Here is a 22,291-nt window from a genome sequence, read left to right as displayed (position 1 = left end):
TAAGAGGAGGGAAGTTCAAGGGGGATATTAGAGGAAGGTTTTTCACTCAGAGAGTGGTTGATGCGTGGAATGCACTGCCTGAGTCAGTGGTGGAGGCAGATACATTAGTGAAATTTAAGAGACTACTAGACAGGTATATGGAGGAATTTAAGGTGTGGGGGAGGGGTTATATGGGAGGCAGGGTTTAAGGGTCGGCACAACATTGTGGGCTGAAGGGCCTGGACTGTGCTGTACTATTCTATGTTCTATGTATATATGATTCTCTTTTTATTGATCTTGGAAACCTAGCCTGAAGTAATCAAATTAGTAGACTGAAAGCTGTAATAAATTATTGTATGCGTCCTCTTGGCTTTCCTGTCTTAAAGGTATCTTCCATTAAAAACTGATAACTTTCTATTAGCTTGTCAAACTGACAAACTTGCATATTGAACGTTGGAAATTGAATGTGAATAGATTATTTGTTGATTCAATGATTCAAAGTATATTTATCACCAAAGTATGTATTCAGTGTACAACCCTGAAATTTGTCTTCCCCACAGACAGTCACGGAACAAAAAAGAACCATGGAACCAAACCATTCAAAAAACATCAAACCCTTCCCATGCAAAAAATTGTGCAAAAAACAAGCAAAAATACAGAATATAAAACACAAAATCAAAAGGCTGATTTCAGTACAGTTCAGCTCAATGTTCATTATCTGCAGGCTACTCCGATTCAAAAATCACCCAAAAGTAGAAACGAAGAAAGAGTGACCAGAACTAGAACAGATCCTAAACCTGAATTAGAGTCCAGATCTACATTCCACGTCGATTGAACCTTGCTCCTACACCAATGATCAACAGCATCAAGGGAGAGAAATCACTCCCTAGAAAACACCTAGAGAAAACACCTCGAAATCACTCGAGGACCAGGACCTTCCTTTGGGAGCAGAGAGCAAGAGACCACCTAACTGTTACTGAAATTTCCTATTTTCTTAATGGAGAAATTTTACTCATTAACAGTTATTTGCCATTGAACAATTAATTCTGTAATATGGACCATTAGTGTGTCATTATAAATTCATAATGATCAATAAATAATATCTGGGTACAGAGCTTAATATAAATCAGGACATGTTGGAATATGGTTATGTTTAAGAGCCATGATGGATTTTCAAGTCAAGTTATGAAATCCTTTAACGTGAGGTAGCAGGCTGGTTACTTGTGAGCATATCAAGTAAAAATATAAAGAAACTTGTATGAACTATGTACTTAAATTTGAGTATTAAAGCATACAACCATACAGCACAGGAACAGGCCCTCAGCCTAGAATGTTGTGCTGAGCCAAATAAATCAGTAATCAAATGGCCTATCTCTTCTGCCTACGCAATGTCCATATTCTTCAATTTTCTTCACATTCGTATGCCTATCTAAACATTTCTTAAAAGTCTGTATCTGCCTCTGCCACCACCCCTGGCAGCACATTCCAGACACCCACGACTCTATGTTTTTAAAAAAATATTTTCCTCTCACCTTAAGTGTATGTCCTCTGGTATTAAGACACCTCAGCCCTGCGAGAAAAATACTATCTGTCTACTCTATGGCTTTCCTAATCTTATTAACCCTATCAGATCTCCCTTCAGCCTCTACAACTACAGAGAAAACTTTTGAGCAATCACCATTATAACACATGCCCTCTAATCCAGGCAGCATCGGGTAAGATGGCGCCAATAAGTAGCAACTCTTTGCATGTAGGTCCAGTGGGAATCATCAAATCAACTACAGCTGAAATCCATAGTCATAGCCTTAGCTATTTAAGTAAATAGTGTTTTAAGTCATTTTAAAAATATATCGATACTCAGTATGCCGGGCTCAGGTCACAAATGCAGTTACCCTTTAAGAAAATAAAAGCATGTCATTCTACAAGCGCAATTGAAATGATGAGACATCAGACCACCCACTTCCGACTACTCTGTTGCTGAACATACAGTGTTTGGAAAATAAAATTGAAGACCTCAGAGCAAGATCGCTGTATCAGAGGAACATCGGAGACAGCTATATATTTTGCTTCGCAGAAATGTGGCTAGACCCACCTTTTCTGATTCAAATGCTACAGCCCCATGGCTTCACCATTCTCTGCAAAGACAGGTCAGCTCAGTCTTTTAAAGGTAGAGGAGGTGGAGTATGCCTTACGGTGCACTATCATGGTGGTTCTTTCTCAGTCCTACTCATCTGACTTGGAACACCTAGCCGTCAAATGTCATTCTTTTTATCTGCTGAATGAGTTTTCTGCCATCATTCTGATCGCAGTGTGCATTCCACCTTAGGCCAATGTCAAGCAAGCTCAGGAGATGCTGAAAATTGTCATCAGCAATCTTGAAACAGCACACCCTGATGCCTTTTCTATCATTGCAAGGGATTGCAACTAGGCCAGCTTGAAGATGTCTTTGAACAACTACCATGAACATAGCACCTGTATAACTAGAGAGGCCAACACACTTGACCACTGTTATGCCACCATCTAGGGCATATTGTGCCATCCCACGCCTGCACTTTGTAAAGTCCAATCATCTGGCTGTACGTCTACTCCCAGCATATAGGCAAGAGTCTAAAGTCTGCAGCACCAGTGGTGAGGACCAAGAAGGTATGGTCAAGGGAGGCAGAGGGGTGTTTGTAGGACTGCTTTGAGTCATAGCACTGGGCATTATTTATGGATTCATCTTCTGATCTGAATGATTATGCCACAATTGTCACTGACTTCATCAAGACCAGTGTGGAAGAATGTATGCCTTCGAAAACATACCCAAACCAAAATCCATGGATGAATGAGGAAATTTATAACTGAGGCATTCAAGAGCGGTGATCCAGAACTATATGAGAAGTCCAGATATATCCTACAGAAGGCTCTATTAAGAGTGGGAAAAAACAATTCCGTTTAAGGTTAGAGATAAAATCGTATTCGCATCAGCTCTGGCAGGGTTTGTAGCCATTGCTTCTCAGAAAGTGAAACTTAACATCATGGATGACTATGATGTTTCATTCCCAGATGAGCTCAATGCCTTTTATGCATGCTTTTAAAGGGAGAATAAAACTATACCTGTGCGAATCCCAATTGTCAGGAGTGTTCAAAGACATCATTCTCTCACTGCTGCAGTACAAGGTTCCCACCTGCTTCAAAAGGACGACAATCATATCTGTGCCCAAAAAGAGAAGGGTGAGCTACCTTGATGACTATTACCTGGTGGCACATGCATCTACTGTGATGAAATGCTTTGAGAGGTTGGTCATTGCTACAATCAGCTCCTTCCTAAGCAAGAACCTGGATCTGCTGCATTTTGTCTATGTCCATGGAAGGTCTACAGTGGATGCAATCGCACTGGCTCTCCAATCATCCTTGGATCACCTAGACAATAGTAATACTTACCACAGGCTGCTGTTTGTTGATTATAGCTCAGTGTTCAACACAATCATAATCTCTGTTTTAACCAACAAATTCCAAAGTCTAGGCCTCTCTACTTCCCTCTGCAACTGAATCCTTGACTTCCTAACTGGGAGACCACAGTCTGTGCAGATCAGAAATAACATCTCCTTCTTACTGACTATCAACATTGGCGCACCTCAAGGATACGTGCTTAGCCTACTGCTCGTTTCTCTCTATGACCATGACTCTGTGGCTAGGGACAGCTCAAACGCCATCCATAACTTTGCTGATAACACAACTATTGTCAGCAGTCCTGAAGAAGGGTCCTGGCCTGAAACGTCAACTCTTTATTTCCATAGATGCTGCCTAACCTGCTGAATTCTTCCAGCATTTTGTATGTGTTGCTCCAGAGATCCAGTATTTGCAAAATTTCTCATGTTTATGAATTATTAGCAGAATTTTGGATGGTGATGAGGAGGCATACAGGAGTATGATAGATCAGCTGGTTGAGTGGTGTCACAACAACTACCTTGCACTCAGTCAGACCAAGGAATTGATTGTGGAGTTCAGAAAGAGGATGTCAAGGGAACACTCACCAGTCTTCATTGAGGGATTAGCAGTGGAAAGTGTGAGCAGTTTCAAGTTCTTGGATCTCTGAAGATCTATCCGGGTCCCAACATGTTGATGCAATTACAAAGAAAGCACAACAGCACCTATATTTCATTGGGTGTTTGAGGAGACTTGGTATGTCCCCAAGATATTTTGCAAATTTCTACAGATGTACTTGAGAGTGCATTCTAAATGGTTGCATCATCATCTGGTATGGAGGAGCCACTACACAGGACCAGAAAAGATGCAGAAAGTTTTAAGTTCAGCCAACTTCATTGTGGGCATTAACCTCCTCAGCATCCAAAACACCTTCAAAAGCAAATTCCTCAAAAAGGCTGCTACGATCATTAAGGACTCCTATCACCCAAGACATGCCCTCTTCTCATTACTATAATCAAGAAAGGGGTGCAGGAGCCTGAGAGAGACACTCAATGTTTCAGGAACAGCTTCTTCCCCTTCACCATCAGATTTCTGAATGGACAATGAATCCATGAACACTACTTCACTCTTTTTTCCTCTCTTTTTGCATTAGTTATTTAATTTTTTATATATACACCCTATCCTCGTTATATGCAGGGTATACGATCCTTGCAGTCGACGCATAATGTGAATAATTATTTAAATGGAGAAAATAGGGATGCATCCTAGAGGGCTTCCTAAGTATGTTTTATCTGTAATTTACTCACATTTTCATACCAATAGGACACAAAAGCAGTACCACAAGGCAACATTCGTATTATATTTCATCAATTTAAGGTAATATTCAATGTAATAATCATAAAAGTTAACATACTAGGGTGTACAGTACTCACTAACAGTGGCAGGTGTGTTCGCTCAGGGAGGTGAGTGGCTGCTGTGGTGTTGGGTAGCTTTACATGGATAAGGTGGACATCGAGCACAGCAAGGGGTGAAGGAAGAATCCCAGAATGGCAGCATGAGATGACACTGGTTTGAAGAAAGTGGTGAGGGTTGTTTGCTTGGCAGCAGTTTGTTTTTCAGCATAAATTTGCTTGTAGAGAAGCAGGGAACGACTGAAATGCTGACTCCATTCTAAACTTGGGTCCATGTCCATCTCCATTATGCCAAGTGTTCCGACTTCCACCATTGCCTCACCATTGGTAAACTCCCAAGATTTTCAAATGCAGCTTGCAGCATCTGAGAGATAGTTCGCCATAAAAAAAAACGCCTTGAATGTGGATCACACCTTGGTCGAGTGGTTGAATCAGTGATGTTGTGTTAGGTGGCAGGAAACGCACTGTTATATTAAATGTTTAGGATGGGCTGGCACATTGTCAAGCAACAAAAGAACTTTAAAGGCAAGATTCTGTTCCCGGCAGTAGCATCCCAGAGCTGTGTTACCTTTACTTGATGCCGCACTGTTTATAATTTCCAACTTTTTTTCAAGTGTTAAAGTGGTTCTCTGCTGCTCGGCTGATGGTCCAGGACATGACATTGGACACTTAGGAGGCATAGTTAAATATTTCAAGCACAAAATCACTGCACCGTAGGTAAAACCAACAAATGTTTAAGAGCACAAGATCGCACATCCACACCTTGCCAAAACCAATGCGAGACTTGCAGGAGCAACACTGTGAGGTGCGAGCACCTGACTTGTATTGGCGGGAAAGCGGTGCTCCTCGCATAACTAAGTTTTGGACGCATATAAGGAGACGCTGGTAGAAATAGGTTCCTCACATAACTGAATCCGCAGTTTGAAGACGCATATAACGAGGATAGGGTGTACATTATACTTATTGTAATTTTAGCCTTTTTATGATTATGTATTGCAATGTACTGTTGCTGGAAAACAATAAATTTCTCAACATATGCCAGTGATATTAAACGTAATTCAGATTCTGTAAACCTCTTCTGCACCCTCTCCAAAGCTTCAACATCCTTTCTTTAATGGGACAACTAGAATTGTATGCAATATTCCATATGCAGCCTAAGGTGAGTTTTATAAAGCTGCAACATAACTTCTTGACTTTCGAATTCAATACCTGAACTAATAAAGGCAAGCATGCCATACACTTTCTTAACCACCCTTGCCACTTTCAGGGAACTTCAGCTCAGCATCATAAAATTATTGATAAAAGCATGTAAGTAACATTTCAACATTAATGCAAGTAACATACTGATGTAAGGAAAACAGCAATTAAGGAGACTAAGGTGACTTCTGTGTTTTTTATAGAGTCAAACAATAAGTACTTAACAGTGTACTGTCTCTGTACATTTGTCCTACCAACATGTAACACTTCACATTTGAAGAACAAACACGAGGAAATCTGCTGATGCTGGAAATTCAAACAACACACAAAATGCTGGTGGAACACAGCAGGCCAGGCAGCATCTATAGAGAGAAGCACTGTCGACATTTCAGGCCGAGACCCGTCATCAGGACTAACTGAAAGGAAAGATACTAAGAGATTTGAAAGTAGGAGGGGAGGGTGGAAATGCGAAATGATAGGAGAAGACTGGAGGGGGTGGAATGAAGCTAAGAGCTGGAAAGATGATTGGCAAAAGTGATACAGAGCTGGAGAAGGGAGAGGATCATGGGACTGGAGGCCTAGGGAGAAAGAAAGGGGTAGGGGAGCACCAGAGGGAGATGCAGAACAGGCAGAGTGATGGGCAGAGAGAGAGAAAAAAACAACTAAATATGTCAGGGATGGGGTAAGAAGGGGAGGAGGGGCATTAACAGAAGTTAGAGAAGTCTATGTTCATGCCATCAGGTTGGAGGCTACCCAGCCGGTATATAAGGTGTTGTTCCTCCAACCTGAGTGTGGCTTCATCTTGACAGTAGAGGAGGCCATGGATAGACATATCAGAATGGGAATGGGACATGGAATTAAAATGTGTGGCCACTGGGAGATCCTGCTTTCTCTGGCAGACAGAGCGTATGTGTTCAGCGAAATGGTCTTCCAGTCTGTGTCGGGTCTCACCAATATATAAAAGGCCACACCGGGAGCACCGGACACAGTATACCACACCAGCCAACTCACAGGTGAAGTGTTGCCTCACCTAGAAGGACTGTCTGGGGCCCTGAATGGTGGTGAGGGAGGAAGTGTAAGGGCAGGTGTAGCACTTGTTCCGTTTACAAGGATAGGTGCCAGGAGGGAGATCGGTGGGAAGGGATGGGGGGGGGGGGGATGAGTGGACAAGGGAATCGCGTAGGGAGCGATCCCTGCAGAAAGAGGGGGGGAGGGAAAGATGTGCTTGGTAGTGGGTTCCCGTTGGAGGTGGCGGAATTTACAGAGAATTATACGTTGGACCTGGAGGCTGGTGGGGTGGTAGGTGAGGACAAGGGGAACCCTATCCCGAGTGGGGTGGCGGGTGGATGGGGTGAGGGCAGATGTACGGGAAATGGGAGGGATGCATTTGAGAGCAGAGTTGATGGTGGAAGAAGGGAAGCCCCTTTGTCTAAAAAAGGAAGACATCTCCTTCATCCTGGAATGAAAACCCTCATCCTCAGAGCAGATGCGGTGGAGACGGAGGAATTGTGAGAAGGGGATAGCATTTTTGCAAGAGACGGTGGGAAGAGGAATAGTACTTCACATTTGGCTGGGTTAACTCCATCTGCCATTTCTCCATCCATATCCGATCTTCCGCTGTACTCTTTCTCAGTCTTCTACACTTTACAAAACACCACCAATCTTTGTATCATTTGCAAAATTATTAACACACCCATCTAAATTTTCATCCAGGTCATTGAATAAACATCTCAAACATCTGTGTAACACCAATAATCACAGACCTCCTCCGGGAACAAGTCATTTTGACTACTACCCTTTGTCTTCTATGGGCAAGCCAGTTCTGAATCCAAATGGCCAATTCATCATTGATCCCATGCATATAAATGTTCTGGATGAGAACCTGCATGGATTCATGGACACATTAAATGCCCCTCCCTTTTGTACTGTAGGTTGTTTTTCCCATTTGTATGTCATTTAATTGTTTCATCAAAGCACAACAATCCTTACACTTATACAATTTTAAAGTGAACATGTATTTTCAGTTACAGTCACATTTCTAGACAGACTATTATGTTTGAAAATTGCTTTTAAATTTGAGGTTATAATTTCTTTAGGCAGAAAAATGGCAAGCCCTGTCTGTTTCAAAGAAATTCATAAAGAGGTGCATAAAGTATTTTTTGCAATTTAATTAGAATGGTAATCTTTGTAGTTGTCTTCATTTTGAGTGCTCCACTCAATGTTGAATACCTTTGTCACAATTTCTCAATAGATTTGTCTTTAATTGCTGTTTGGAATATCAACTTGTTTTTAAACATTGGAGGAATAATGAAAAACATTACCTGAGATTCTTGAGTGTTACTGTTATTGCATTTCAGTTTACTTTATGTATATATTGATTAACATCTATTGAAATCTACAGGAGACACTTCAGCAGCTAATTATGATGTCTCTTCCAAATGTTCTTGTCCTGGGCCGGACCCCTCTCTCAGGTGAGTTATTTAACTAAACGTTTGTGTAACAGTGATTTTTCTTAATTGATTCTTAAAATAGTAAGTTTTACTATTAGAAGTTGTATATTGATGGCAGAATATAGTATTAATGGTAAGGCTGTTGGCAGTGTGGAGGATCAGAGGGATCTTGTGGTCCGAGTCCATAGGACGCTCAAAGCAGCTGCGCAGGTTGACTCTGTGGTTAAGAAGGTGTACGGTGTATTGGCCTTCATCAATCGTGGAATTGAATTTAGGAGCCGAGAGGTAATGTTGCAGCTATATAGGACCTTGGTCGGACCCCACTTGGAGTACTGTGCTCGGTTCTGGTCGCCTCACTTACAGGAAGGATGTGGAAAGCCATAGAAAGGGTGCAGAGGAGATTTACAAGGATGTTGCCTGGATTGGGGAGCACGCCTTATGAGAATAGGTTGAGTGAACTTGGCCTGTTCTCCTTGGAGCTAAGGAGCATGAGAGGTGACTTGATAGAGGTGTACAAGATGATGAGAGGCATTGATCGTGTGGATAGTCAGAGGCTTTTCCCCAGGGCTGAAATGGTTGCCACAAGAGGACACAGGTTTAAGGTGCTGGAGTGTAGGTACAGAGGAGATGTCAGGGGTAAGTTTTTTACTCAGAGAGTGGTGAGCGCGTGGAATGGGCTGCCAGCAATGGTGGTGGAGGTAAATACAATAGGGTCTTTTAAGAGGCTTTTAGATAGGTACATGGAGCTTAGTAAAATAGAGGGCTATAGGTAAGCCTAGTAATTTCTAAGGTAGGGACATGTTCGGCACAACTTTGTGGGTCAAAGGGCCTGTATTGTGCTGTAGTTTTTCTATGTTCTGTTTTATGCTATTGGCAGCCAACATTTCACTATTAAATAGGAGCAATACATGCAATGTATGGTTATGAATCAAGTCTTTGTTGGAATTAGCATTATATTCAAATTTACTCTGGCTGAACTAATAATACTCTTATTCTAGTTTAATATCCTTATTTATTTCCCCCATGAAGTGCAAATTCTGATGTGCTCTCAAGCTAGTTACAGATTTGCAGAGCATGACTGCAACCTTAGTGGATTTCTGTGGCATAAAGATAAGTCAGATTTATCAAATTTATTTCTGCATGAAAAGAGTTGAGGTATTTAAATCCCCAAGGCCTGATGAGATCTGTTTATCTCACATCTCTGAGAGAGACAGAAGAGTGATTGCAGGGGCCTTCATGAAGATCTTTGTGTCATTTATAGCTGCTGATGAGGTCCCAAAAGATTGAAGAATATCCAATGTTGTTTATTTTTTTAAGAAGGGAACTGGAGATAACCCAGGGAATTAAAAACTGGTGAGCATCACATTAGGATTCTTAGGATACAATAGGAAACGATTCTTAGAGAAAACCATGGGCTAATTGCAATCAGTTGTATCTTAAAAACTTGGTTAAGTTTTTTGAGGTGGTGACAAAGGTGACTGATATAGGTTGGGAGGTGGAACTTGGTTATATGGGCTTTTAGTAAAATATTTAACAAGATCAGTCGTTATAGGTTCATCCAGTAGATTAAGATGCATAGAATTCCTGGTGACTTGCTGGACTGGATTCAGAAATGACTTGCCCATAAGAAGATAGAGGATAATGGAGGAAAAGAGTTATTCTGGCTAGGGACTGTGGTCAGTGGTGTTTTACAGGGATCAGTACAGGAATTGGTTATCAAGTTTGTAGACAGCACAAAGAATAGTAGGAGTGCAGTCAGTGAGGAAGGTTACAGTGCTTATAAAAAGTATTCATTCCCCCTGCCCCCAGAAGTTTTCATGTTGTTTTGTTTCACTACATTAAATCACAGTGGATTTAATTTGGCTTTTTTGACACTGATAAACAAAAGAACTCTTTTGTGTCAAAATAAAAACAGATCTCTACAAAGTGATCTAAATTAATTACAAATATAAAACACAAAATAATTGTATAAGAATCCACCCCCTTTGATATGACATACCAAATCATCACTGGTGCAGCCAGTTGGTTTTAGAAGTCACATAATTAGTTAAGTGATGATCACTCCATTTGACTGCATATGTGCAGTCAAGGTATTTCAATTCATTGTAGTAAAAATTAACTAGTATCTGGAAAGTCCAGCTGCTGCTAAGTCAGTATCCTGGCAAAAACTACACCATGAAGACAAAAGAACACACCAAGCAACTTCACGAAAAGGTTATTGAAAAGCACAAGTCACAAGAAGGTAAAAAGAAAATTTCCAAGTTACTGACTGTACCATGGCAGAAGTCAATCATCAGGAAATGAAAACTGAGTGACCACTCAAGAAAGTGACTAGTGAGGGAGGCCACCAGGAGACCCATGACAACTCTGAAGGAATTACAAGCTTCGGTGGCTGAGTTGGGAGAGACTGTGCATACAACAACTGTTGCCCAGGTGCTTCACCAGTCGCGGCTTTATGGAAGAGTGGCAAAAAGAAAGTTACTAATGGGAAAAAAACACAAGAAATCTTGGCTAGAGTTTGCCAGAAAGTGAGAGACTCTGAAGTCAGCTGGAAGATGGTTCTATAGCCTGATGAAACCAAAAACTGAACTTTTTGGCCATCAGACTAAATGCTATGGTTGCTATAAGCCAAACACTGCACATAATCAAAAACACACCATCCCTACAATGAAGCATAGTGGTGGCTGCATCATGCTGTGAGGATGCTTCACTGTAGCAGGCCTAGAAGGCTTGTGAAGGTAGAGGGTAAAATGAATGTAGCAAAATACGGGGAAACCCTGGAGGGAAACCTGATACAGTTTGCAAAAGATTTGTGACTTGGGAGAAGATTTGTTTTCCAACAAGACAATGACCCCAAGCATAAAGCCAAAGCTACACAAGAATGGTTTAAAAACAACAAAGTTGATGTCCTGGAGTGGCCAAGTCAGAGTCCAGACCTCAATGCAATTGTGAATTTGTAGTTGGCCTTGAAAAGGGCAGTTCTGTCATGATCCCCGTGCAATCTGACAGAGCTTGAGCAATTTTGTAAAGCAAAATGGGAAAAATTGCTGAGTCCAGATGTGCAAAGCTGATAGAGACCTATCCACACAGACTCAAGGCTGTAATTGCTGGCAAAGGTGCATCTGCTAAATACTTGGTGAATAATTATGCAATCAATTTTTTTGTGTTTAATAATTATAATAAGTTTAGAGCAATTTGTACAAATTTGTTTTCACTGACAGGAAAGAGTCTTTTCTCTTGAACAGTGACAAAAAAAGCCCAATTAAATGCACTGTGTTTCAATGTTGTGAAACAATAAAACATGAAAACTTCCAAGGTATGTTGAATACTTTTTATAGGCACTGTATCAAATGAATTAGATCAGTTACTGATATGGTCACTGAAATGGCAGATAGAGTTTAATCCAAGCAAATATGAGGTGTTGAGGTTTGGGAGGTCAAATGTAATGGGAGAGTATACAGTTAATGGCAGGATCTTTAACAGCATTGATGTTCATAGCTCCCTGAAATTGGCAACATAGATAGTTAGAATGGTAAAGAAGGTGTATGATATGCTTGCATTCATCCATCTGGCATTATGTATAAAAGTCAGGAAGTCAGTGTTACAGCTGTGTAAAACTTTTGTTTGGTTGCACTTCAACTATTTTGTGCAATGTTGCTTGCCTCACTACAGGAAGAATGTGAAGAGTTTGGAGATTGTGCGCTAGAGGGTATTAGCTATACAGAGAGGTTGAACAAACTTGGGTAGTTTTATTTGCAGTGTCAGATACTGAGAGGAAGTCTAAAAGAAGCTTATAAAATTGAGAAGTACAGATAGGGTGACAGAATAATTTTTACTGGGTAAAAGTGTGAAATATGAAAGGGCATAGCTTGAAGATGATGGGGGCGGGTAAAGTTTTAAGGAAATATGCAGGGCAAGTTTTTTTACACAGTGATTTGTAGGTGCCTGGAACATGCAGCAGGGATGGAGGTGGAAGCAAATACAATAGTGGTGTTCAAGAGACATTTAGATAGCCACATGAATGTGCAGGGAATGGAGGGATATGGATCAAATGAATGCAGAAGGGATTACTTTAAATTTGGCATCATGTTTGGTATATACATGGTGAGCCAAACAGCCCATACCTGTGCTGCACCTTTCTATGTTGTATGTTAAAACTGCGGATAAGAAGTTTGTATCCTCAACATAACATTGTATAATGAATGTTTACACAGAAATGTTTTGCCAAATTCCAGCTAGTTTTTGGAATATGTAAATATTTTTTGAAAGTTATCATTTTTAAATACAAGTTCTTTATTGTTTTCTAAACATAGGATTTTATAGCTTTCTTTATAGTTTTCTGCCTGTATTTTGTATAGTAAGTCATTTTGAATGAGGTAAATCCTCAATTAATTCTTCTAAATCACTGTTGCATTGTATTCCACAATTAGGAACGTGGTAGTTGGAGGAGTCAGTTCTTCTCAGGTGTGCTCCGCAGTTCCGTTAAATTATGACTCATCAATGTCTCATCTATAAAGATAGATTTATTTTCATTCCCTTAAGTAACACCACTCATTTATTGATACTGTCAGTATTCATTGCATTTTAAGAGATTTCAGATTTTTAAGCAAACACGAGAAAATCTGCAGATGCTGGAAATTTAAGCAACACACACAAAATGCTGGTGGAACGCAGCAGGCCAGGCAGCATCTATAGGGAGAAGCACTGTTGACGTTTTGGGCCAAGACCCTTCATCATGACTAACTGAAAGGAAAGGTAGTAAGGGGTAGGAGGTAGAAACGGGAAGTGCAGGGTGTGGGAACTATGGGGTTGGTGGCAGTGGATGGGAGATCCCCAGAGCTGTTAAGGTTGGTGATGGTATAGGAGACAGTGGCCTGGTGCTCCTTACTGGGGTCATGATCTAGGGGTAAATAAGAGGAGATATCAGAGAGTTGTTGCTGTGCCTTGGTCAGGTAGAGGTCAGTACACCAGACTATAACAGCTCCTCCCTTATCAGTGGGTTTTATAGTGAGGTTGGGATTGGTGCGGAGGGAGCAGAGAGCAAAGTGTTCGGAAGGAGTGAGGTTGGAATTGAAACACGGTGTGGTGAAGTCAAGACAGTTGATGTCCTGTTGGCAATTAGCAATAAAGAGATCCAGAGCAGGCAGAAGACCAGAGCGGGGTGTCCATGAAGAGGAGGAGGGTTGAAGATGGGAGAAGTAGTCATTGGTGGGGGTAGGAGAGTCCTTGCTAAAGAAGTAAGCTTGGAGACGGAGCCGGCGGAAGAAGAGTTCAGCATCATGGCGTACGCAGAACTTGCTGAGGTGTGGGCAAAGGGGGACAAAGGTGAGGCCCTTACTGAGGACAGAGCATTCTGCCTCAGAGAGTTGAAGGTCGGAGGGAATGGTAAAGACCTGGCACGGATGAGAGATGGGTTCGCGGGGGAGGGAGGCTGGTGGTGTTGGTGGAGAGGGGAGGGTTGGGGTGAGAGGAAGATGGAGTTTCTGAGGGCCCAGGAGCTGACAATGGGATCTGAGGGAGAGGGGATTGCAGAGTGGTGGTGGGGGAAGGGGAGACGGGAGTCAGAATCGCAGCACGTGAAGACCCGGCCTGGAGTTCAAGGCTGGAGTTGCAGTCGGTGGTTGCACAATCGCTTTGAAGCTGTCCATAGTCGTTGGAACACGCGTTGATGGTGCTGGAGCCTTACTATCTTTCCTTTCAGTTAGTCTTGACGAAGGGTCGCAGCCCGAAACGTCGACAGTGCTTCTCCCTATAGATGCTGCCTGGCCTGCTGCGTTCCACCAGCATTTTGTGAGTGTTGCTCAGAGTTTTAATATCCTTTGTGAAATTATCCTCTATTCTGGTGAACCTACACTGAATCTTCATCAAGATCATCTATCCTACCAGAAGTGTGGTGCAGAAAATTGAACACAGTACAATTGTTTTAGTTGATCAAGGCTCCATACTTGTTAAACATTGCAGCTCACCTACAATCTCACTATCATGAAGTGAAAGTCATTAGAGTCCTAAGGTTTTACAGCAGAAAAATGTATCCTTCAGCCCAACTTATCCTTGCCATCTGTGGCACTTAACCATGGAAGTATATTTACCCACTTGTATTCTTCTCTTCTTTCCTATCCATTAACTGGCCATATGTATTTTTCACAGTGTAATTGCATCTGTGTCTACTACTTCCTCTGGCAGCTCATTCCATATAACCACCGCCATCTGTGAGGAAATGTTCCCTCAGATCTCCTTTAAATTTCTCCCCTCTCACTTTAAACGAATGCCCTCTATCTTTAGATTTCCCACCCTTCGACAAAGACTGGCTATCCTCCTTATATCATCATTTTATCAATCTCTAAAACGTCACTCCATTCCAGTGAGAATAAACCCACACTACTCAATCCTTTCTTATAGCCCTCCATCCAGGCAACATCCCAGCTAATCTCTTCTGCAAACTTTCTAATGCTAGTAGCAGCTTTTTTCATTGCTTTCTGTATCTGATCATTGATTTTAAATTAATTGTGTACTTTAAAAACCTTTTCACTCCTCTCCAATTCCTTGTTTCTTTTAACTGTTTATTTCTCTTTGCCGGACATTGAACTTCAGCTTTTATGGAGGTATCCATTTGCTTAATCTGTCCGTGTTCCTTTTCAAATTTCTGACTTCATCTGCAATAATTACTATTCCACCTAATGGTTATTTACCAATTTCACTTGAAAATTTTACTAACTGCCTACATAGAGCTGAGAATTTAGCTGGAAGTTATCTTGGAAAGTGAAAGTTGCCTATTTTATATGTGCTAAGGCATAAGTATTGTGTTTTTATTTGAACCCTAATATAAATAAATACACAATGAATGTCTTTGAAGGAAATAATACATCTTTACAGAGAACAGACTTTTGTAAAAGGTAAGAATAAGGGCAATTTGTGTTTAAATTTGTATGTTGTCAGCCATTTTCTTGCTGTTATCTTGATACGAATGGGCATTATTGACGACATACAGGTTATTTCTTACAAGAAGAGGGGAAACAAAGTGATATACTCTTGGAAGTGATCATCCAGATTTTAGTTTGATTATCACACCAGTGGATGATTGGCCTTTGAATATCTCTTGAGACCCCTGAGTTCTCTTGCGTGATACTAAGCTTGCAATCATCCTTAAGTTTGGCTGCCTAAAAATCTGGAGCAATTTTCTCGTCCCTTGAGGTAAACGTGTATGAGGGCTTCCTCATTTTAAAAAAATTGCTTTACCTTTACTAAGCATGTAACGTTGTTCACTAATAATTATTTTTGGATCATTGGAAAAGTTTTCTGTGTCACCTTATCTGCACTTGCTGCCTCTCCCATGCAAACAAAGACACGAAGAAATAGATATCTGAAGTAGATGATATAGGCTCTTATGATAACCTTTCATTCACTTGTTCATCAATTGCCTTGCTCTTAAAAGACAAGGGTAGCAGTGGATGGGTCTTATTTTGGATAGAGGTCTGCAACTACTGGTAATTTGAATTAAAGCATGGTAAGTCTGCAGATGACACATAAATTGGCGATGTTCTGCATTATATAAAAGATGCCAAAGAATCAAGTGGGATATAGATCATTTGTAGATATGGTTGGGGAAATGACAGATGGAATTTAATCTGAGTGAGTGTGAGGTGCTGCACTTTGGGTGATCCAGCACAAAGGGAGAGTGAAAAAACGAGCTTTGACCAGCAGCCAATCCAGATATCAGAAGTTTTGAGAGGAGGGGACTTCAGTAAGGTTTACTGCCCAAGTACAAAAGGCTGCAGCAGGTCACTGTTACAAAAAAGAACTTTGACCAGCAACCAATCAGCATTCGGGATTGATTAGCAAGAGCAAATTAAAGGAAGGCGGGGCAAGCTCAGTGGCTGTTATCTGAGTAGACGGAGTTAGTGGTGATCGTGAAGCTTTAGCTCTTCAGGGCTTCAGTCAGAGAAAGCAAAAGAAAAGAAAAGCTCATTTTTTTATCTGCTCAGCTAGGATAGTAGAGATGCCAAGCAGGATAGTTGAATGTTCCTCTTGCAGGATGTGGGAAGACAGGAGGACCTCCAGTGTCTCTTGATGACTACAGCTATGAGAAAGTGCATCCAGCTGCAGCTTCTAGCAATTCGTGTTAAGGAGTTGGAGTTGGAACTAGGTGAACTCCAGATCATTCAGGAGGCTGATAGGGTGATAGATAGGACATAGAGAGGTAATTACACCCAAGGTGCAGGACACAGGAAACTGGGTGAGAGTCAGGAAAGGGAAAGCGGTTAAGGAACCAGTGCACCACTACCCCCAACAACTGGTATATAACTTTGGATATTGACCAGGGGTGGGGGGGGGGGGGGTGGCAGGTGATGACATAGCAGAAGATAGTCACAGTGGTCGGGTCTCTGGCACCGAGTCTGCCTCTGTGACTCAGGAGGGAAGGGGGAGAAAAGGCACACAGTGGTGACAGGGGATTTGTTAGTTAGGGGAATGAACAGGAGGTTCTGTGGATGAGAACGAGATTCCTGGATAGTAAGTTGCCTCCTGGTTGCCAGGGACTGGGATATCTTGGATCAAGTCTGCATTCCTAAGTGGGGGAGGGGTGAACAGCCACCATTTGTGGTCCATGTAGGTACCAGTAACATGGATAGGGCAAGGGGTGAGATTCTGCATAGGGTGTTCAGGTTGCTAGGTGCTAAATTAAAGGGCAGACCCTCCAATATTCTGATCTCAGGATTACCATCTGTGCCACATGCTAGTGAGGCCAAATCTAGGAAGATTATACAGTTTAATATGTGGCTAAGGAGTTGATGTAAGAGGAAGGGCATAAGATTTTTCGATCATTGGTCTCTCTTCTGGGGAAGGTAGGACCTATACAGAAGGGATGGTTTGCACCTGAACTGGAAGGGGACTAATATCCTAGCAGGAAGTTTTGTTAATGCTGCTTGGTGGAGTTTAAACTACAATTGCAGGGGGATGGGAACCTGAGTGTCAGAACAGTTAGTGGAGAGGTTTAGATAGATAGATAGATAGATACTTTATTCATCCCCATGGGGAAATTCAACATTTTTTTCCAATGTCCCATACATTTGTTTTAGCAAAACTAATTACATACAATACTTAACTCAGTAAAAATATGATATGCATCTAAATCACTCTCTCAAAAAGCATTAATAATAGCTTTTAAAAAGTTCTTAAGTAGTTTACGTAGATACATTAAATACAATCAACCCCGGCACTTTAACATATCTTACTTCTGGCGGTTGAATTGTAAAGCCGAATGGCATTGGGGAGTATTGACCTCTTCATCCTGTCTGAGGAGCATTGCATCGATAGCAACCTGTCGCTGAAACTGCTTCTCTGTCTCTGGATGGTGCTATGTAAAGGATGTTCAGGGTTTTCCATAATTGACCGTAGCCTACTCAGCGCCCTTCGCTCAGCTACCGATGTTATACTCTCCAGTACTTTGCCCAGGACAGAGCCCGCCTTCCTTACCAGCTTATTAAGACGTGAGGCGTCCCTCTTCTTAATGCTGCCTCCCCAACACGCCACCACAAAGAAGAGGGCGCTCTCCACAACTGACCTATAGAACACCTTCATTTGGAGGCAGATGTTGGTAAACCTCAGACAGATGTAGGACTCAAAAGGTTAAGCATGGTGTGATAGTGTCCTTGAGCTGCGTATATCTCAGTGCAAGAACTATCATAGGAAAGGCAGATAATAGTGCTGAAGATGAGGTAGCTGGTTTACAAACAGAGGTAATGTGTAGGAAGGAGAGGTTGTTGATAGTGCAAAATTGAAATCAGCAGGATGACATGCAACAAAAAAGGCAGACAAAATTGAAAAGGGTGAATACAGGACTGAAGGTGTTATAAGACCAAAAGTTATAGGAACAGAATTATGCCATTTAGCCCATCAAGTCTGCTCGGCCATTTCATCATGGCTGATCCAATTTTCTTCTCAGCCCCAATCTCCTGCCTTCTCCCCATCTCCCTTCATGCCTGACCAATCAAGAATCTATCAACTTCTGCCTTAAATGTACATAAAGACTTGGCCTCCATAGCTGACTGTGGCAAAGAATTCCACCGATTCACTAGTCTCTGGTTAAAGAAACTCCTCCTCCTCTCTGTTCTAAAAGAACTCCTCCTCATCTCTTTGTTCTCTGGCCTTAGACTCTCCCACCACAGGGAACATCCTCTCCACATCCAGTCTATCAAGGCCTTTCACTGTTCGATAGGTTTCAATGAGGTCACCCCTTATTCTTCTGAATTCTAGTGAATACAGACCCAGAGCCATCAAATGTTCTTCAGGTGACAAGCCATTCAATCCTGGAATCATTCTCATACATCCCCTTTGAACTCTCTCCAGTTTCAGCAGCTCCTTGGGCTTAAAACTGCTCACAATACTCCAAGTGAAGCCTCACCAGTGCTTTATAAAGTTTCCACATTACATCCTTGCTCTTATATTCTAGTCCTCTTGAAATAAATGCTAACATTGCATTAGCCTTCCTCACCGCAGACTCAATCTGCAAATTACTTTTAGGGACTGATTCTTTTTACCTTGTATGTCAATATAGAATTGATGGATTTATTGCAAAGTTTGCTGACAATATGAAGGTAGGTGGAGGGCAAGTATTTTTGAGGAAGTAGAGGGGCTACGGAAGGACTTAAACAGCTTAGGAGAATGGGTAAAGAAATGGCAGATGAAATACAATGTTGGAAGGTGTATGTTCATGCACTTTGGTAGAAGAAATGAAAGGGTTGACTATTTTCTAAATGGAGACAAAATACAAAAAGTGAAGTACAAAGGGACAAGGGGGTCCTTGTGCAGGATTTCCTAAAGGTTAATTTGCAGATTTCCCTTCTGTTAACAGTTAACTAACTACCTGCTTCCTTCAACCTAGCTATGAGTGCTTCCCTGTAATTCCTGTAATTTCTGTTGTTACGTACCCCATAACTGGGTCACTTACCAGCAAAGATAGAGAGGTCCGTTGAAGTCTGATGGTACTATTTTTAACAGTATTTATTGATAGAAATACACAAAAATAATATCAATGCAAACACACAGATAATATACGTCGTCAATACTAAATCTAAAAGCACGGGTATAATAATAATCAATAAGAAATAGCTCTATCGTTGTCTAGGGGATAATGTATTGTCCGATGGAAATATAAAAGTCACTTTAGTTCAGTCAAGCTGTAGGCTGCAGCCTTTGGTTGGAGAGAAAGACAGGTTAAAACTTGCCCATTCCTTTTATGATGTCAATCCTTCAAGAGTCGTTGGGAGTTGATTTCCCCGTTATTAGCTAAAAACCGTTCTTCCGTGGTAAAGGCCACCGATTCCGGGGCAAATGGAAATGGACACACGTGGCCTTCCACTGGTTTTTGCTATTACAGGATCGCTAGCGTTTCTTCTGGTGCATCTGAGGGGCTGTTCCCCCAGACCCTCTTTTTATCCTGACTCACAGGGTCGCAGATGTCGATCAGGTTGGGATGATGCAATCCCTCCACCAACCTCCCCCTCGGTTCATTGCCTGGGGCTTCGATGCATCGTGCAGGATGCAATACACAAGTCCGTCTCCAAGAGACAATAGCCGGTATCAATGGGTCCGCCTTTCAGAGGCCAGGACACATTCCAACCCTTTTGTGGATTCTGCATGTCTTTCTCTCATTTCCTGTGTCCCCTGAACTGACTTAATAGTGATCTTGCGATTCTCACAAAGGAGGGGGCTACTCCGCACCCTTCGGCCCCTCAGAGCTGTGGCACATTCGTAACACTGTCTACCAACCTTTCAGTCTCCCAAATGATCCATTGGTCATTCAAAAGTTCGCTAACACAGACTGTAAGGAGCTGCAGCTGAATACACTTCTCACAGGTGTAGTCATTAGGGACAAGTCAGTGTCCCTTCCTTCTTGCTGTAGACATTAACTATTTTTTTCTGATAAATTCTCAGTTCTAGTGGTCTCCTGGCCTTGTTTCAGAAATAACTACCACATCTTATCTCCATGGTGATTGTACTTGAATTTGATTCTTGTTGTCTATTTAGCTAAACAGTTTATTTGGATGTCACAGTTTTTGTTCTTTTTTTGACTTATTTGGGTATCAAGTTCTGTTTGAACACCTGGGGGAAAAAAGAGTCAGGATGTTAGGAGTTCAGCAGTAGTTTGAGAAGTGGAAGTCCACCTGTTGTTTCAGGTTCCTGTTCACAAGTACTATATTAAAATAGATCGTTAGGGAGGATGACTTTAGAATAAATGGATCTGTTGCAGAACTAAAACTCCATAGGTACAAGTCAAGTTAGGTGTTGGGTTGCAGCCAAATGCTTTAACACAAGACCCAGGCTCAGCATACAAAAGTGTAATCTCTTGGAAAAAGTTTCGAATAGTATACAATGCTGAACAAGAGTTTCTGTTCACTCTTCCTTGCTAATATGGGCTGGTAGCTTGAAAGGTTATGTGGAAAGTAGATACTCAACAACTCAGTTTTCCACTTAGTAATTCATTTTATTGATAACAATAGAATTATGTTGCTGAGGATTTATGCATATTTAGTCTATGAAAAACAGTTAAATATTCTGTTTGCCAGTTCCTTTACCAAATATAGCAGAATTCCTTTTCAGAAGTTAAAAACTGGATAGCTTAAATTGTGTGATCGCAAACATATATTCATATATGCAATTGTAAAAAAGGCAAGACAGTGACTATGCTTCATTAGGAGTTTGAAGAGATTTGGCATGTCAACAATTACTCTCAAAAATTTCTATAGATGTACTGTGGAGAGCATTCTGACAGGCTGCATCACTGCCTAGTATGGAGGGGCTGCTGCAGAGGGTTGAAATTTAGTCAGCTCCATCTTGGGTACTAGCCTACAAAGTACCCAGGACATCTTCAAGAAGCTGTGCCTCAGAAATGCAGCATCGATTATTAAGGACCTCCAGCACTCAGGGCATGCCCTTTACTCACTGTTTCCATCAGGTAGGAGGTACAGAAGCCTGAAGACACACACTCAGTGATTCAGGAATAGCTTCTTCCCCTCTGCCATCCGATTCCTAAATGGACATTGAACCATGGAATACTACCTCACTTTTTTAATATATGTTATTTCTGTTTTTGCATGATTTTAATCTATTCAATATACGTAATTGATTTACTTAATTATTATTATTTTATTTTTTCTTTATATTATGTATTGCATTGAAGTGCTGCTGCTAAATTAACAAATTTCACAACACATGCTGGTGATAATAAACCTGATTCTGATATTGTTTTATTTACTTGAAATAATTTGTCAGTTGCTGGGTAGAGAGGTGGGAGAGGAATGTGATGACAGTAGGGACTTTGCCAGTGAAGTAGGCAGGGTGATCAGTTATGAAGGAAAGGGTTTGTACATGGTAGTCTTGTGGATGTGACATCACTTAAGGGTTATATGCAGTCTAGTATGACTGTGCATGCTAAGTAGCTTGTGTGGGCTGGATCATCTACACAAAGAACTGCCAGCAACAATTTTGTTCCATTGTCTTTTGATCATTCAATACCAATAACTTTAATTTTCAGATTTATTTGAGTATCTTAAGTTTAAATTAGATATTTATTTCAAAATATGCAGTAAAATACAATTGCCCAGGTTAATAATGTTTGTCAAGAAGATGATGGCTTGGATTTGACAAATACTTATTTCCAAACAATTGTAGTGTTCCAATTCAGAATATGAAGGACAATAAAGAATTAATTGCATGACAAGTCATGGAAATTTGAGAATTCTTCCCAGTGTCATAACATTGAGATTGTTTTGTTTACAATGATAATCTGCATTTGGATGCTATTGGGAACCTACTTTTGCCAAAGTAAGGATTTTTTTTCTCTTACAT

The 22,291-nt window shown here is 41.2% G+C and overlaps 1 protein-coding gene across 18 annotated transcripts in view; it reads left to right on the top strand.

Annotated features, from left to right (window-relative positions):
* LOC140730487 (girdin-like) overlaps positions 1 to 22,291 on the top strand; it is a 282,300-nt gene that overhangs the window by 61,925 nt on the left and 198,084 nt on the right. For all 18 annotated transcript variants that reach the window (XM_073050988.1, XM_073050990.1, XM_073050989.1 and 15 more), the window contains exon 4: positions 8,398 to 8,467. In XM_073050988.1, the coding sequence (XP_072907089.1) occupies positions 8,398 to 8,467 (70 nt within the window). The remainder of the gene's footprint in view (positions 1 to 8,397; positions 8,468 to 22,291) is intronic.

Source organism: Hemitrygon akajei, chromosome 7 (genome assembly GCF_048418815.1).
Source record: "Hemitrygon akajei chromosome 7, sHemAka1.3, whole genome shotgun sequence".
Lineage (NCBI taxonomy): Eukaryota > Metazoa > Chordata > Chondrichthyes > Myliobatiformes > Dasyatidae > Hemitrygon > Hemitrygon akajei.
The sequence above is the reverse complement of the archived record's forward strand: the minus strand, read 5'-3'. Positions and strand labels throughout refer to the sequence as shown.